We start from the raw sequence: 16,869 nt of genomic DNA, 5'->3' as shown, positions 1-16,869 counted from the left end.
CTCTGGTGACGCCATCTAATGGAAAATGGTCTTTCATCAGAGATAGATGGTCTTCAATCGAAAATATACGGTCAACTAATTCCTCAGTCCAAAACTAATATTTCAAGAAACTGCAGCTCTTGGGAACGAATATCTGATGAAGCCATCCACCCACAGTCACCTGTAACACGTGTTTTCTTCGCTAGTAACAGCGAATCTCTTCCAACTTGAATTTAAAAAAGCAAACTCTCTGAACATAAAACATTTATTCCATTAAAGAAAAAAAAATATGCTGTAGCTTTGGCATCATAAGACCTTTAGTTAATGACTATTACTTAAATAAGACTATTTATTTAAATTTTCGAGTAACGGCAAAAGATCGCCAAGTGAATCGAGGGTGTAATCAGGGATCAGCAGCTTATCACCGGGATCTAACGAAGTTTGCCACATCTCAACGTCTTCCTTGCAGTTGACTCCAGTGTAAACCAGAAGGGTTGTCATACCAACATTTTTACCAAACAAAATGTCACTCTTAGCTCTAAAAGAAAAAAAACAAAAAAACTAATCATTATTACGTAGTGTTTTACACACAATAGTGCAGTGCTAAAATAAATGGAAACAGAGCAACTGATTCGAGACTAAAACTTTCGGTTCTGACTAAGACCTTTCAAACAGTTCGTGATAACGAACTGTAAGTAAGGAGCGCCCCGGCTCAATGGTAACCGAAACTCTAGAAAACGGTATTTTGACACAAATAGATACATCAAAAGAATCAGATTTTAATGCTGATTTTAAAATATATAAATTTCATCAATTTTAGTGCTACCTATCAAAAGTTACGTGCCTGAGGAAATTTGGCTTATTTTCGAAAAAAGGGGGAAAGACCCCCTTAAAGTTATAGAACCTTAATGAAAATCACACCATCATATTCCGCGTATCAGAGAATCCTACTGTAGAGGTTTCAAGCTCCTATCTACAAAAATGTGGAATTTTGCATTTTTTGCCAGAAGAAAGATCACGGGTGCGTGTTTATTTGTTGTTTTTGTTTCTCTAGGGGTGATTGTAATGACACAGTGGTCCTAGAATATCGTGGGAGGACTCATTGGAATGGAAATTAAAAGTTCTAGTGCCCTTTTTAAGTGACCAAAAAAATGGAGGGTAACTAGGCCCCCTCCCACGCTCATTTTTTTTCTCAAAGTCAACTGATCAAAATTTTGAGATAGCCATTTTGTTCAGCATGTTCGAAAATATTAGAAGTATGTCTTTTAGGATGACTTAATACCCCGAAGTTCCCGGGGGAGGGCTGAAAGTTATGAACTTTACCCAATGTTAACATATAGTATTGGTTATTGGGAAGTATACAGACGTTTTCAGGTGAGATTTTTCCTGGTAGTGGGGGAGCGGTGGGTCGGGGGTTATGTGGGAGGATCTTTCCATGAAGGAATTTTTCATGGGGGAAGGGACATTGCTATGAAGGGGACGCCAGACTTCCCAGCCTTATTTAAAAAAGATCAGAAATTAAATATAAAAAAACAAGTTTTTCAACTGCAACAGCAGCAATATCAAAATTTTAAACGAACAGAAAATATTACATATATGATTGGGCTCACCCCCTAGTCAATACCTCGCTCTTTAAGCCAAAGATTATTTAGTACTTTCATAAGAGCTATTTATTCTAATTAACGGCCTTTGTGATTAAGCGGTCATTTTTAAAGAATTGGAACAAAATTCGAACTTCCGCTTAAAGAGCAGGAGAACTAGGGGGCGAACCCCCTAATATACGTATTAAAAATATATGAATATAGAAGTTCGTTACGTAAGTTATTTCGTAAGTTACGTATATTTATTACTAATAAAAACGTTCGTAAAAAAAATAAACAAGTTTCGAGAAAGCCATTTAACCAAAAAAAAGTAACCTATTATGCAAATTTTGTTTTAATTATTCATATACGGTGAGCCAAGATCAAAACCTGCATTTATTCAAAAACGTTAACTGAAAAAAAAAGTTTTTTTAACTGAAAGTAAGGAACGACGTTAAAACTTAAAACGAACAGAAAGTATTCCGTATATGAAAGGGGCTGTCCCCTCCTTAACGCCTCGCTCTTTACGCTAAAGTTTGACTTTCTCACAACTCTATTTTTTTTAAAAAAATAAAAAACTTTAGCGTACAGAGCGCGGCGTTGAGGTGGGGCAGCCCATTTCATATACGGAATAATATCTGTTCGTTCTAAGTTTTAATGTCGCTCCTTACTTTCATTTAAAAAAACTTATTTTTTTTTAATGCAGTTAAGACCACCAATCAACAGAATTAAATTTTTATCATTCCGTTGGTTTATTTGAAGTAAATAAACCAACGGAAAATATTTTGTACGAAGCCGAAAGGAGACTTTTTTAGACTTTTTTTTTTTTTTGTGCTATTTTTCCGAAGAAGAAAGAATCATGTATCATTTAAAAAACACATGAAAATGAAACAAATTAATTTTTGTGTAATTCAAACATATGATCACAACTCAGAACCACTATAATTTTCATGAAGTTAAACGACTTTTATATTTAGCTTATGTCCTACCGGCTTCAACGACAATTTGAAGCTGCGAGGCTATTCAATAACCATTGACACTATCCAAGTTTGAAACTATATTTCCAATGTAGGCATTTGTCGTCCCTTCCTATTCTCCTTCTTCACTTTATCCTCCCTTTCTATGCTCCTTTTTCGCAGCTATATTTATTGAGTATTTATACACATCCAATTAGCGTCTAATATTAAGCGTTCAAATCTCTTGCCTTTGACAAGATCTATCCATCATTGTTCTAACATATTCCGCAAAAGATTAACATAGCTTTCCACCAATAGATCGTTATTTTATTTTTCCAGAGACATAATTATTATTTCGGATTAATACTGTGACTGCTATAAGTTTTATTTTTACTTTGAAAGAACACACTAATAGTATTTCATTACCAGCTTGGATTTAAACTCATATGGAGTTAAATAACGCTATGTGACATTAGCATGTTTATCTAGAGAATAAAACGGTTAGCTTTCTCCCAAGCAAAAATCTAATGTAGTAACAGAAACTTGATGACCTTTCCTTTTGTCCATAAATCAAGCCCTGGCTCGCAAATTTCAAACGTAAAACATCAGTAGCAGAAATATAACTTCAAATATTTCTTTTGTTTAACAGCCAATAATTTCAAATTTGTTAGTTTCAATGACGAATTGTTAGTTTCAATAGAATTTTTTTCAACTAAAAGTAAGGAGCGACATCAAAATTTAAAACGAACAGAAATTATTACGTAAATGATCGGGTTCGCCCCGTAGTCATTACCTCGCTCTTTACGCTAAAGTTTTTTTCTACTTTCATCAGAGCTATTTATTCTAATTAAACTTGAACTTTAGCGTAAAGAGCGAGGTATTGACTAGGGAGCGAACCCCCTAATATACGTAATAAAAATATACGAATATAGAAGTTCGTTACGTAAGTTAATTCATAAGTTACGTCAGAACAAAATTTTGAGAAAGCCATTTAGCCAAAAAAGTAAAATTGATATGCAAATTTCTGTTTAATTATTCATGTACGGTGAGCCAAAATCGAAGCTGCATTAATTCAAAAACGTTCAAAAATTAAATAAAAAAAAACAAGTTTTTTAACTGAAAGTAAGGAGCGACATTAAAACTTAAAACGAACAGAAATTATTCCGTATATGAAGGGGCTGTCCTCTCCTAAACGCCTCGCTCTTTACGCTAAAGTTTGACTCTGTCTCACAACTTTGCTTTTTAAAACAATAAAAAAATTTAGCGTAAAGAGCGAGACGTTGAGGAGGGGCAGCCCCTTTCATATACGGAATAATTTCTGTTCGTTTTAAGTTTTAATGTCGCTCCTTACTTTCAGTTAAAAAAACTTGTTTTTTTTATTTAACTTTGTTACGAAGTGCTAATTTGTGTCCGATTTTGTGTTGAAGATGTGTGTAAAAGTTTTGATAGGTCCCTCTGGCAGGAACCTAGCATATAAACTCTAAAAAGAAAATTTAGAGATGATAAAATAAAGAGGAAAAATTAAAAACATAATTCTTTTTAATATAGTCAATCGGGACTTTAGTCTTAAATAGTGCAAAGACAGATGGTTATCCCATCTAAAACAGCTTTTCCCATAACAGTTATTGACAGCAACGAGCATCGCTTTATGATTATTATTTATTGAAAACCCGTCTTTATACAAAAAGGAGATGACGGAGCACTACGAAAAAAAAGTAAAAGAGCACCATACTTTCTAGGGCGAAAGACAATTAAAAAAAGGAAAAAATAAACAAGAACACAGACACTTGTAACAATAATGAGGGAGAAGAGATATGACAATGTAACTAGTGTAGAAGGAGGGGTTTCCAAGCATGTTATGAAATCTTTTGGAGGTATTTTTCTAAAAGTTTAACAACAGCCATAGTAGGATCTGCAATATGAAGACTATTGGTGAGCTTTGAATAGCGTGTCACTAGATATTTTGTGAAAGGGAAAAAAGCGGAGCGGGTTTTCATTTTATCGGCGAGTTTAAGAATCTTCCAGAAGGGTGCAATGTAGAGAATGTGGGGAAGAGCAACAATGTTGTATAGCGTTGACAAATAGCGGCCATTAAAACGAAGCCTAGCAGAGACTATGGAAGCATATGAAGCTGATATGCGGCGTTATATCATCAATACCAATCGCCTCTCACAATGGTAAGCTTATACCACTTGTTCAAAGCAGAGAAGTATCAAAGTAGTCGATATTTTCTAGTTCTGATAATGAATTAAAAAAAAACTGAATTAAATTTGCAGAACTTAAATAAGTAATGCTAATAATTTAAACAAAAAAAAAACACAAAGACAAACTTAAACAAAAAAATGAAATACCATTGGTGATGACAATAATCCGATTATTACCTGTCACCTATCATAATTGCACGCTTAGGGTCAATATTATGCTCCTTGGCCAAAGCAGAAAACATCAAAGTACTCGGTTTACCAATGATTTGAGCTTTCCTCTGTGAACACGTTTCAACAGCTGCTACGAGTGTTCCAGTACCTTTTAAATGAAAATAAACAATAAATGCTATAAAGGCAGAAACAAATAAATGGTAAGTAAATGGAGGTAAATGAGGAAGGGTCTAGGTTTAGATGTCTCTTGAAAGTTTCCCCAAAATCTCGTCTGTTTTCATAAAAATTCAATAAAACATATTTTTGGTTTAAAAAAGATTTGTTTGAGTTAATAAAAGCGTTTTTTTGTTTCGAATGTCAAATCTCCTTAAAATATCCGACCCTATCAGGGTTTTTTGTTTTCAAATGCTAAGTAAAAAACGAAGATCTGAAGCTCAGAAAGACGCCGAGAAAGGTACTATTATGTGATTCAATAGAGTCGGGACACAAACCAGAGTGATCAAGTGATAAATTTTCTGAAAATGAATTATTATGCTTCAAAGAGTCCTCTAGCGTTCTAGGGATTCATTTTCCCCAGAGCAACTTTGCAGAAGCGTAACTACGTTATAAAAGTTGGGTAAACTGGTCATGATTAGGAAAAAGACTGTTCCACGATTGGTACGGTTTCGCTACATCTAGCCGAAAATAAGGAAAAAGAAAAGATGTGCACTATACAATACAACGTGGCCAATCTTCCAACTACACACAGCGAATTTTCACAACACATCCTTTACAATCTATCAGTCAGGAAGTCGCCCTTTAGCCAGGAAGTGTAGTGGGTGTTGGCTAGGCTAAGAGTCACACCATTGACCCTCGTTCCAAACCAAATACAAATGTGACAATTCTTTATATTTTGTTTAAATCAATAAAATGTTGGCATTTAAAGAGAGGTAGTAGGTAAGAAACATGACTTATTTCACAGAATTAGTCAAAACCGATGTAGCTGCCAGATATAGGTTCACGCCGCCAAGGCCGTATCTAGGGGGGGGGGGGGGGGGGGTTACCCGGTTTGAACCCCCCCCCCTCGAAAAGTTTTGACCGAGTCAAAAATAAGTCGACAATTAGTAAAACCTAGGTAAAAATCAGTAAAATTAGTCGAAAACTGAGTCAAAAATTAGTAACCCCCCCCCCCGAAAGTCAAAAATTAGTAAACCCCCCCCCCCCCGAAAAAAAATTCGGGATCCGCCCTTGCACGCCGCATAAACAGGAATAAAATTATAAGTACAAACAAAATCGCAATAAAATAGGTAAAATATTAATTTTCCAAGGATAGTTTTAGTACTAGGATACCCCCCCCCCCTATGAGTCTCTTTTTATGGTTTCGGAGCTGGGAAATATTTAGTATTAAGAATTGATTTTCACTTCCATACTTTTGATAAACAGAATCTTTTAGCTTATATGTCCCAAATTACTCATGTTTTACGTGTGCTTTATGCATCCTAAAATATTCATATTCATAATTCTGTTCATTTGTTTATGCTAATGCTAAATAACATATAATGCTTAAACTTTGACAGTCATATTACCAAGCTTTTTCAGGATGCTAAATAACATATAATGCTTAAACTTTGACAGTCATATTACCAAGCTTTTTCAGGATATCTAGAAGTAGCAGAAGCGCATCCAGGATTTTTCTTCGGTGGGGGGGGGGTTTACTAATTTTTTTTTTAGGGGCGGGGGGTACATAAAAAACCTCAAAAAACGCATACAAAACTTGTTTATGTCCATTTTTGTTACATTTTTACGAGTCAAACAAACATTTCGGGGGGGGGGTCAAACCGGGTAACCCCCCCCCCTCTGGATACGGCCTTGAGAAGTAGTGCAACTATTTTATACTTACTGACTAGGAAAACAAAAATAAAACTTGTGAAGATAATTCACAAGGGTTTAGCGTTAACAACAAGGTTGAGAGACGGGGGAGGGGGTGATAGACCTTATCATGTTTCCCCACATTTGAGATATCTCATAACATGATACCAAAAATTAGTAGATATGTAAAATCTAATAAAAATAGAGAGCAACTTTAAAACTTCGAACAACTTAAATTGTCCTAAATATGAGGGGTGCTGCGAAATACTAAACTCATCTCTCTTTATCCTAAAGTTTGACCCTTTTTTAGTCCTAATGCTTCAATATTGGATGATCTAACCGAAAAGCAAAAAGATAAAAAATTTACATTTTCGTCACAATACTACAAGAGCGTAAGGGCTCATTATATTGTCTCTATTTTGGCCAAAAAGATTTATGGTTTAAATATATTGATAAGCAATGGACAAATAAAAAAGAAAAATTAAGTGACGGCTTGCTGTATTTGTTATATTTAAAATGGTTTCACGAAAGCTATAGCAAACTTTTAGCATAAAGATTGGGACGGAAAAGATAAACATATATGATGGGCTTATACTATATATACTATATAGGACAATTTCTCTTTGTTTTCAACTTTGACTTTTATTTTTAAAAACATTTGTTTTTATTTATTTAATAGCTGACAGAACTCAGCAGACGAGGGTCTATGGCCCCTGTAGCACCTCCTTATCTATGACGTCTCATTGCTCAAGAGGAGTTCCAGAGGTTTAATAAAAAAAATTAAGGTAAATAATACAAGGAGTTACTAAAACAGCAACAACGCAAACCCAAAGTAGCAAGTCGGCAATTACGTGTTTCAAGATCAGCACAATAGAATATAAGGAAAAAGTCAAGCTAATATGATTCTCAAAGTAGTCGTTAGGATACTAAGCCTTCAAATCTGAGGCAGGGATTTAACTAAAAAGCTAGCAGATTTGACCATATTAGATACATAAGAATTAAAGTTCAGATCACAATCTAATCAAAGGCCTAAGAGTTTTACCAAGTCCTTGCTGCTCAGTCCTAAGTCAGTATGGTCAGTTACATTGGTTTTCAGGAAGAAATTGATATAGGGAAGCTTTATTTTACTGTTGAAAGTAAGCTTCACTTTTAGAAAGATCGTATTTCAATGTTTTAAGTAAGGAGTCAATACTTCGTTCTGTAGTAAGGGTACTAACATGCATCAAAACGTATAGAGTTTTTGCTCTACGTGCTGATGATTAGAAATTTATTGATTGAGTTACAGATCAATTTAGTGCAGATATTCTTCAACTTGATTTCAACCAACTCAGCAGTTAGGCCATTCAATGGCTTTTGAACTTTAACGTGCCCGAATTCCCCGCCCATCATTTTTGATTTAATAAAAACACCTTATTTACATCCTTATCAATTTTCATTGAAGTAGTCGGCAATGAGAAAAAGCTAGATGTCATTAGCGTCGACTCAGCAATTGGTCCAATGAATACCAATTTCAAATCAGCACATTCCCTCATGCTTTTGCATATTGGTGCAAAAGTTGCGAAAAGCTTACAAACTTTTTGTTTGTTGTCAAGCGCGATACAACAGGCATACCTTAGCAAGGGTATACAAATCATTCGCTCTTCCACATGTCTGCTCTTTCTCATTTTTGGAACATCTTAAATTCCTCTTTGAAGGCCCCTATGGTCCAATAACAGGCAGCTTGTTGCCACTTGCGGTTTCGCCGAATTTCTGACTGCAGCTGATAGTCACCATGAAATATTTTTCGAAATACTTGATAAGCCTCATTTATTTTCCCAGGCAATGATCGAGTATTTACTCTCTCTTTTATTTGTGTTGCATTTTTTCTTCTTTTTCGTTTTTTATTATTTATTCATTGTAAAACCCTCATATTCTTTTATGGGCAATAAAATTTTCATTCATACCTTTCCGCTTTTAGCAAACCAGCAATTAGTAACAATCACTCCAAATGTCATCGCTATTCTTTAAACAGCTTTAGTTTAACTTAAGTCAGAGTTTGGGGTGAGTCTGACACCCATTTTCGTAAAAGAGATAAGTTTTTCTAGAGGGGAGCTCCGAGACATGCAACGAAAATGATTGGGGGGCTTCAATTTGCACAGTATGAAGAACACCCTTGTTGCCTGAAGCAACCAAATCCTTTTTTTATAGCCATAAACATGAGAATGTCATCATTACACGTAATCCAATTTTTAAAGAAGACGAAGAAAAAAAAAACAGAAAGAAAAAACAAATCCAAAATACCTGGGACAGTGTTGTCACAAGCAGCAGGAAAAACTTCATCAGTATTAGTTGCAACAAAGAGACAGTTAGGATTGCTAAGGAATGTGGCAGCTTTTAGAAGTTTTGGGTACGAAATATGCAAATCAAACCCAACTACAACGGCAGAAACATCTTTTTCAAACTTCGCATCGAACACTTCTGGTAAACTGTCGGTCTGCACTGGATCAGGCTAAAGTGATAACAAGAGAATTTAAAGGCTCGTTTTATGAAAGACTCACTGAAAGCCATGGACACCATCAGGGGCTGGGATTGGCCAGAAACCCCCCCCCATCCCCCGTAAAAAGAAGAAGAATAAAAAACTTCACTTTGGGACCTAAGCCACTGTATATTTGCCCCTTTGTCCTTCGATCCATATGAAGCTAAGTCATGTCCATTTTAAGAAAGGTAATAATACCCTTTAGCGCGTTTAAAGTGCTTTAATTTATTACCCTCACACCTACTAATTACAACACAAATCGCCTTGAAAAGAACCACAGTTCGTCCTTTCCTAATAGAAATATTGAACCATAATGTCTTTAACATTATTTCGTTCACCCCTTCCTTGGTTCTTTCTGTTATTATTATCCTTTATTCAGAAAAATTTTGAAAACAATGGAAAGCAAAGAACAAAAAAGAAAAATGGAAAAATATCATAAACTGACTTCTTAAAATACAGACTGCACTTAAACAAATAATATAACAATAAGTAAATAACAAAAAAACAAAGTTATATTTGCTGTACAATACAAATTCTTAACTACACACAACACATTTAAAGAAGGCACCAAGGAAGGTCGACTAATTTTTTTTTATATTAATTTTTCATTTAAGTAAGTTACTGCCTCTGCAGGTTGGCTACTTTAAGCCTCCAAACCATTCTTGAACAACAGGTACGAGGTTTCTCACTCTCTCTCTCTTAGTCTGTATTGCACTGTTTCACATTTGCAAAGACCGAAGGCCGAAGTTATCCAACGCCGTGAGCAAAATGAGGCGAGAAAAACCAACGGCATATGCAACACATATATATATATATGTATATATATATATATATATATATATATATATATATATATATATATATATATATATATATATATATATATATTTCCTGAGAACTCAACAAACGTAAAGGTAGTCTTTAAGAACAACAAGCTCCCTCTGCTTGTCTCTCCGGAAGTCCAGGGTTTATATTCTAACTTAGGTGACTGCAGAGGTTGACTTGGGAAATCCCTTGTTGTCCTCTGAAAACTCATAAAAACAGCAATGTGAAAAAGGTTGGACTTTTCGTTGTCAGTAAACACTCCATCTTTTTAACATTGTCAAAAATTCACATTCTCAAATTTTCGCAAAAGAGGCTATACTAGAGGCTAGTACCTATCCTTAGATGCTTACATAAGTATCTTGTTACAATTGTATTGTTCTTTATGACCGTGTTTGAACAGTTTTGCAAGCAGCATCCAAGGGCCGATCCTAATGAATCGTTTCTTGAGCGTTATTAGCACTTCCGGTAAAATAAATGCCATGTTTATTTCAAATTAAAATTTGTCCATTAAATTAAAACTTTCAACTTTGAATCTCCAATTGTTTTTGTTAGTCAATCTTTTATCAAGTTTGAAAAATATTCGAAGGGGATGTTTCATAGGCACAGTGTACCTACAGAAGTACTTGACGGTTCTGAAGTGCAGTTGGTGCTTGTGGGCTTCGGGGTACTTAAGCAATAAGTATAAAGAGATCTTTTACTTAGGCGTTAAGTAATCTCTGAAATTTGTGCTTGCACCCAAGTACTACAATTTTGTGCTTAAGAACTACTTCCAGTACTTCTGCTTCAATTACTTTCCATCAGTAGAAGTCACCACCAGCACGGGCTGAATTACAAATTTTACAATTCAATGGATTCCATGTTGACCTCTATCTAATTAGAATAATTGCGACTTTCTTCTCTGTAGAGCTTAAACTTTTTCGCATGCTGACCAATAGTCTGCGTTGTGCAGGTGCCAATCTAATCATTCACTACCTTCAGCCCAGAGTGCTATGCGTGGTTGCGGACAAATCATTCGACGCTTCCCTTGTTTTCCCCAGATTTCTCCAGGTACACATTTAGAGCTGGGTCGACTTTGGCTGAGCTTACAGAGACACACCAATGACCCCCGTTCCATACCAAATAAGCAGCAACAACAGGACTAGAATTCCTATTCTCAGGATTTCAAGTCCAGTGCGCTAACCACTCGACTAGGACATGTGTTCTGGTAGAACATATTTTGTCAAACATGTTTTCTAATTTCATTCCTTTTCGGCCAACCGTCTAGGGCTAAACGGAAAGCAGGTTGTCCGCAGTTGGGGTGGGAGGATGTCCTAAAGAAAGATTTAAAGGAAATAGGAACTTCCTGGGAGGGTGTAAAGAGGGAGGCTTTGAATAGATTGGGATGGAGGAGGAGCGTGCGTAGCTGTGTTGGCCTCAGATGGCTTGGTGCTGCGGTGAGTTGTTAGTAGTAGTAGTAGTATATGTTGTCAAATAGCTAAACGTACATTCTGATCCTTTGCCAAGTTACAGTTGTGTGTCACAGGGTACGCTGTTATGTCCAATTTATCCCTTGAAATGATGAACAACCTTGGTGGTGATTTCTCAAATGCACGGAAATCTGTTGATGATCTAACGGTCTTAGAGACATGTTATAAAAATCCCTGAAGTAACCCAAAGGATACCCTAGAGTTGACAGTTACTCTCCTTAAGACTTTTGCTTCTTCCACTTGCTCTATCCTCCCTGTAATTTTGGTTAGTACTATGAAATTACTGAGTGTTACCATCTCAAACGATTTAAAACGGAATTAATAAATTAATGAAATTCTAAAACACTCAAAAATCATATTTTCAGCTCCTTAAAGTCCTTAAAAGTTTACAAATCGCAATTCTCGAGAATTTTCCACAAAATTGTGCGCCCAATCTTTGAGTACGTCGATCCTGTTTTGCATCCTGGAACCTCTACCGAACTGCTGGACAGAACAGAGGCAGTTTAAAAAAAGGTGCCTTAAAATAGTCTTTGATGGGGGTAAAGTTCTTAACACTTCCTTTCTTCTGAGAAACAATTTGATCATCCATAATCAAAGGAGAATACAAATTTCCTTGCGCTTTACCAGCATAGCCTTTCATCTCCCTCGCTCCGCTTCTAAAAATATTTTAATTTTTACATCAATAAATTTTCTATTAAAAGATATTGGAGACCGCTTTCCCCGTACATAGTTGATATGTTAAATAAGTGGATCACCTCCCCCACCTCCCTTTTTTAGCACTCAATGCATAGTGTTTATTTAAAAAAAAACTTTCGATTGATAGCCTTTTTTGTACTAAACTGTTTTTTTTTTTTTGTTTTTTTTTTCATCCACAAGCTTAAAATAATATCTGCGTTTTATTTGGTTTAGTTACATAAGAAATTACGTGACTTTTAATTGTTTTTATGTTTTATCCTTCTGAACCTTTTAAACCTTTTTGACATATTAATTTTTTTTTTCTCGTCAACCTAATTTTGTGTTTTAATTTGCTGCGTTTATTGGTATGAAGTGCCAATAAATTCGACCCATCTGGATCTGTGATAATTATTTTTCGGAAATAAATCTTATGTTATCAAAAGGAATGGGAGCAGCATTAGAAAAAACGAGTACACTGGACAGCAATGAGTGTCCAGAGTCTAGTAAAAAACTAATAATACTAAGTAAAAACCAAGGTAATACAGGCAACAATAAATAATGAACATATCTTACTCTTTTTTTTTAAAGACCAGGCACATATTTTTGTTACTAACAGGCGCAATAAGTTCTACTGGCTGATATTATAAAAAAAAAATATATTTTAAATAGAAGACTCTTTAAAGAGCAAGGCACTGGTATGTATACCTTAAAGAAAAAAGTAGAACATTACTGCGAAAACAACAAAAATAAGTACTTACGCCCAGTCCAAAGAAGTCGATTCCTGCAGCGGATAATTCATTGCCAAGACCCTTACTCCCAATAAGATAGGCTTTTCCAGTAAAATTCTTGTCCTTTAAATAAGTTGCAACAATATGGGCAGTGCCAACAATTTCTTCCTAAATTAAGGTAAGACAGGTTAGTTAACAGGGATGACAAATCAATACACAATCCATTAGTACACAGAGTATCAGTCCATAGTCAGGGGATTGGACCAGTGTATAGTTTTAGGGAAAAGCCTGACACGCAAAAAAACTTCATTGTTAGACCACAATTATGCTACTCCTCTGAGAAGAGGGTTCTTTAGACCAATCTTAGGGTTAGGAGAAAATATTCCCCTACCCCCTCTATGCAGTAATAAGTCAACTAATACAAAAAGATGTTCCATTACAAATTATTGCTTCGATCTACAACATATAGGTTCCAAAGCTGTCAGTAGTAAATTCCCAGAAATGGTTTCCAGAAAGGAATTTCAGAATATGAGAAAAATGCTCACATTTTTTTTCAACAATTAATTTGCTTTTGCCTAAATTATACAGTTTGTCAAGTTTCTATTAAAGTTCAAACTTCCAGCAAAACCAGTACACACAAGAGTGTACAGACATCCTTTAAAAAAGACATATTAAATAAAATAAAATGTTTTTAATTAAAATACGATTGTAAGACATCATTTCCCTAACAAGGCTACACTTTTTCTCGAAAAGGGATTCCTGTTTTTGCCCTATGAGAGGTAAGGCAGGTACAGTCTTCAAGGAAAAATCAAGGCAGAAAATGGCAAACAATGGATGAAAAAATGAATAGGTTTTCAGTATCTTTGTTTCAAAAGAAAAGGAAGTAAATAATTTTTATTGGGCCACAATTTTGCTATTCCTAGGAAGAGGGTCCTTTCGGCCAATCTCAGGATAATAGGATAAATATTCCCCAATCCTCTTCCCTTTGCACAGAGACAAGTCAATTAAAATAAAAAGCCCATTTAGATTCCATAGGATATTACATTACGAACTGTTTTTTAAGTATACAATATTGACCTTCCAAAGCTGTCACCAGTATGTTCCTGGAAATGGATCTTCAGAAATGAATTTCAGACGGTTTGTTTTTGTAAAAAAAAATCTGCTAAATGAATGAAATATATATTTTCATTTAAATTACAACTGCAAGACACCATCTCCCCAATTAGCCAATCCTTTCTCCCCAAAACGGATTCCTGTCAATGCCCCAGGGGAGAGGTCACGCAGGTTCTGTTCCGAAGCAAACATCAAAAACAGAAATTGATAGAAAAGGGATGGAAAAATTAACAACTTTTCAATTTCCTGCTTTAAAAGTAAAGAAAAGAAGTAAGTTTTGCTGCTCAGAGCTGTTTTTTCCTGTCATATTTATCTTATTTGGCCATTTGCCTACACATCTTCCCTTAGTATATTTTCGTCATATGTGGTCTCACATTGGATTATTAATTCAAAACTTTTCCGGGTGCTGATAGTGTAGTAAATAAGTTTCTTAAATCTTTCATCTCCTTAGTTCTATGATTATCAAACTTAGTTCTGCCCTAGGAAAGACGTATGGACGGATGGATGATAGACTTATCTATCAACAAGTGAAATGACATCATTTTTATACAATCCTAAAAAAAGGCTTATCCCATATTTGCCTCTCACTCACTTGGACTATCTTGGCTTTTTCTACAATTAGCCATAGCTTGATGCCTGCAACTACTTAATTTTGAAAAATAAACAGACTCGGTCTCGGCCTTCGGCCTCGACCTCGTACGGCTCTGAAGTTAGAAATAATTCACTGAAGATAATAAATATGATTTTTGAAAAGCAGAAGTACCTAGCAATTGTAGGAAAACCCTAATTAAACCGCTGTATAAGAAAGGTGATAAAAGTGAGTGTGGTAATTATCAAGGCATTAGCCTGGTCTCTGAAGGTAGCAAATTAGTAATATGATACTTTTTAGACTGATATATACTATAGACACAGTTATAAGAGAAGAACAGTGCAGTTTTAGAAAGGTTAGAGGATATGTTGACCAAACTTTCACTCTGAGATTAATAATTGAGAAGTGCCTGAGTTATGAAACACCTTTGGTCCTCAGCCTGACTGATTATGAGCAAGCGTTCTATTCTGTTGATAGAAGAGCTTTAAGCGAAGGTCTTATCCTATTATAGTATACCAGACAAATACATTAAAGTGATTAGTGCTATGTACAAGGATTGCAGTTAAGGTAGGAAATGAGGTCAGCAGCTAGTTTTGTATTAAATCAAGAGTTAAGCAGTCATGTGTTCTATCTCCCTTTATATAGGCGCTTTTGATGGACATTGTCTTAAGGAGCAGAGGAAAGGCAATGGGAGAACACGGAATCAAATGAGAAGAAAAACTTTCCTGGACTTAGATTATGCTGATGATTTAAGCATCCAAGATGAAAGTGTGAGCAAAAGGAACTTTTAGAGGTTTTGCGAGTTCAGGGTGTTTGAATAGGTTTGAAAATTGATGTTAAGAAAACTAAGTCGCTAAGGCTAGGAATAAGTGAAGATATGAAAAGGTGAAGTCGGTAACGAAATGATTGATCAGGTGGACAGCTTCACTTGTCTTGGTATTAATATGGGTAAAGACGGTGGGAGCAGTGAAGATGCTAAAAGTAGAATAGCCAAGGCTCAGGGTGTTTTTTCACAGTTAAAAAAAAGTTTGGAGTAATAAAAAAATATACGTGTGCAAACCCAGATTATAATATTAGAAGCTACAGTGATAACAGTGGCCCAATATGGTTTTGAAGCATGGACACTCCAAAAAGTGGATGACGATTTGCAAGACGTTTTCCAGTGAAATTGCCAACGGATTGTGCAGGGTGCCCGGCTGACTGACCATGTTTCAAACAGTAGGCTGTATGAAAAGTGTGGTTCAATCCCACTTTCTAGGCCTATAATGAGAGAAAGGTTGAGATGGCTAGGGCACGTTCTGCGGATGAAGGATGACAGATTACCGAAGATTGTCCTTCTCGGCCATCCGTCTAGGGCTAAACGGAAAGCAGGTTGTCCGCGGTCGGAGGAAGTTATAAAGAAAGATTTAAGGGAAATGGCAACTTCCTGTGAGTGTGTAAAGAGGGAGGCTTTGAATAAATTGGGATGGAGGAGGAGCGTGCATAGCTGTGTTGGCCTCAGGCAGCTTGGTGCTGCGGTGAGTAGTTAGTAATAGTAGTAGTAGCTACATAAGGCATAACAACATATCTTATTGAGCCAACGTTTTAAACTTGTTATGATTCTAGGATCCTGCCCCCTCTCCCAGAAAAGTGCAAGGATGTTTTGTCTGGAAGAGATCTCCAATGTAATTTGAACTGATACAGTATCTGAACTAAAACTGATATTTTGGCTTTGGCATCAGTATTTGGTAAACCTCGAGAACTTTGGTAAAACCTCAGAAAGTTCCGGTAATATATGAGGAAATCCTTGTAAAATCTTGGCTTTTTTTTGTATCTGAAATAAAAACACAGGAATCAAAATACAAAAGATGTTTTTAGACAACAAAAACAACCAAATATTGGGATAAATAAAAAATTGTAGGGAAAAATATGAAAAACTTAGAACTTTTGAGGGGGGGATTAAAATACCCTCTCTGTATGTACCTTGCAAATCACTCAGTATTTTCTCTTTTAATACTGTTTAAGGCCCAAATTTAGCAAAATCTTCCTGGAATAAATCTTAAAACATTCTTCATAAGAAGAAAATTCCCCTGTGTTTAACCCTGGTCTTAAACAGTCAGTTTTGACTATTTTTTAAAGCATACTTTGAAAGAAACAGCACAAGTTAAAAAGCATACACCAATTACCATTATATAAAATCATAAACATTAAAATACACAAAAATCATGCTTTAATAATGCT

General features: G+C 35.5%; 1 protein-coding gene across 1 annotated transcript in view; it reads right to left on the bottom strand.

Moving 5' to 3' along the window:
• Nucleotides 1–210: 210 nt before the first annotated feature.
• Nucleotides 211–16,869, bottom strand: part of LOC148952018 (phosphoglycolate phosphatase-like) — a 42,377-nt gene continuing 25,718 nt past the window's right edge. The window contains exons 3-6 of the mRNA XM_089088806.1: nucleotides 12,978–13,115; nucleotides 9,019–9,226; nucleotides 4,897–5,038; nucleotides 211–517 (exon numbers count right to left, since the gene is read on the bottom strand). Coding sequence (XP_088944932.1) covers nucleotides 325–517; nucleotides 4,897–5,038; nucleotides 9,019–9,226; nucleotides 12,978–13,115 — 681 coding nt within the window. The 3' untranslated portion in view covers nucleotides 211–324. The remainder of the gene's footprint in view (nucleotides 518–4,896; nucleotides 5,039–9,018; nucleotides 9,227–12,977; nucleotides 13,116–16,869) is intronic.

This window comes from Artemia sp. Qi Xiang Cuo, chromosome 5 (genome assembly GCF_049724085.1).
Source record: "Artemia sp. Qi Xiang Cuo chromosome 5, ASM4972408v1, whole genome shotgun sequence".
Classification (NCBI taxonomy): domain Eukaryota; kingdom Metazoa; phylum Arthropoda; class Branchiopoda; order Anostraca; family Artemiidae; genus Artemia; species Artemia sp. Qi Xiang Cuo.
The sequence above is the reverse complement of the archived record's forward strand: the minus strand, read 5'-3'. Positions and strand labels throughout refer to the sequence as shown.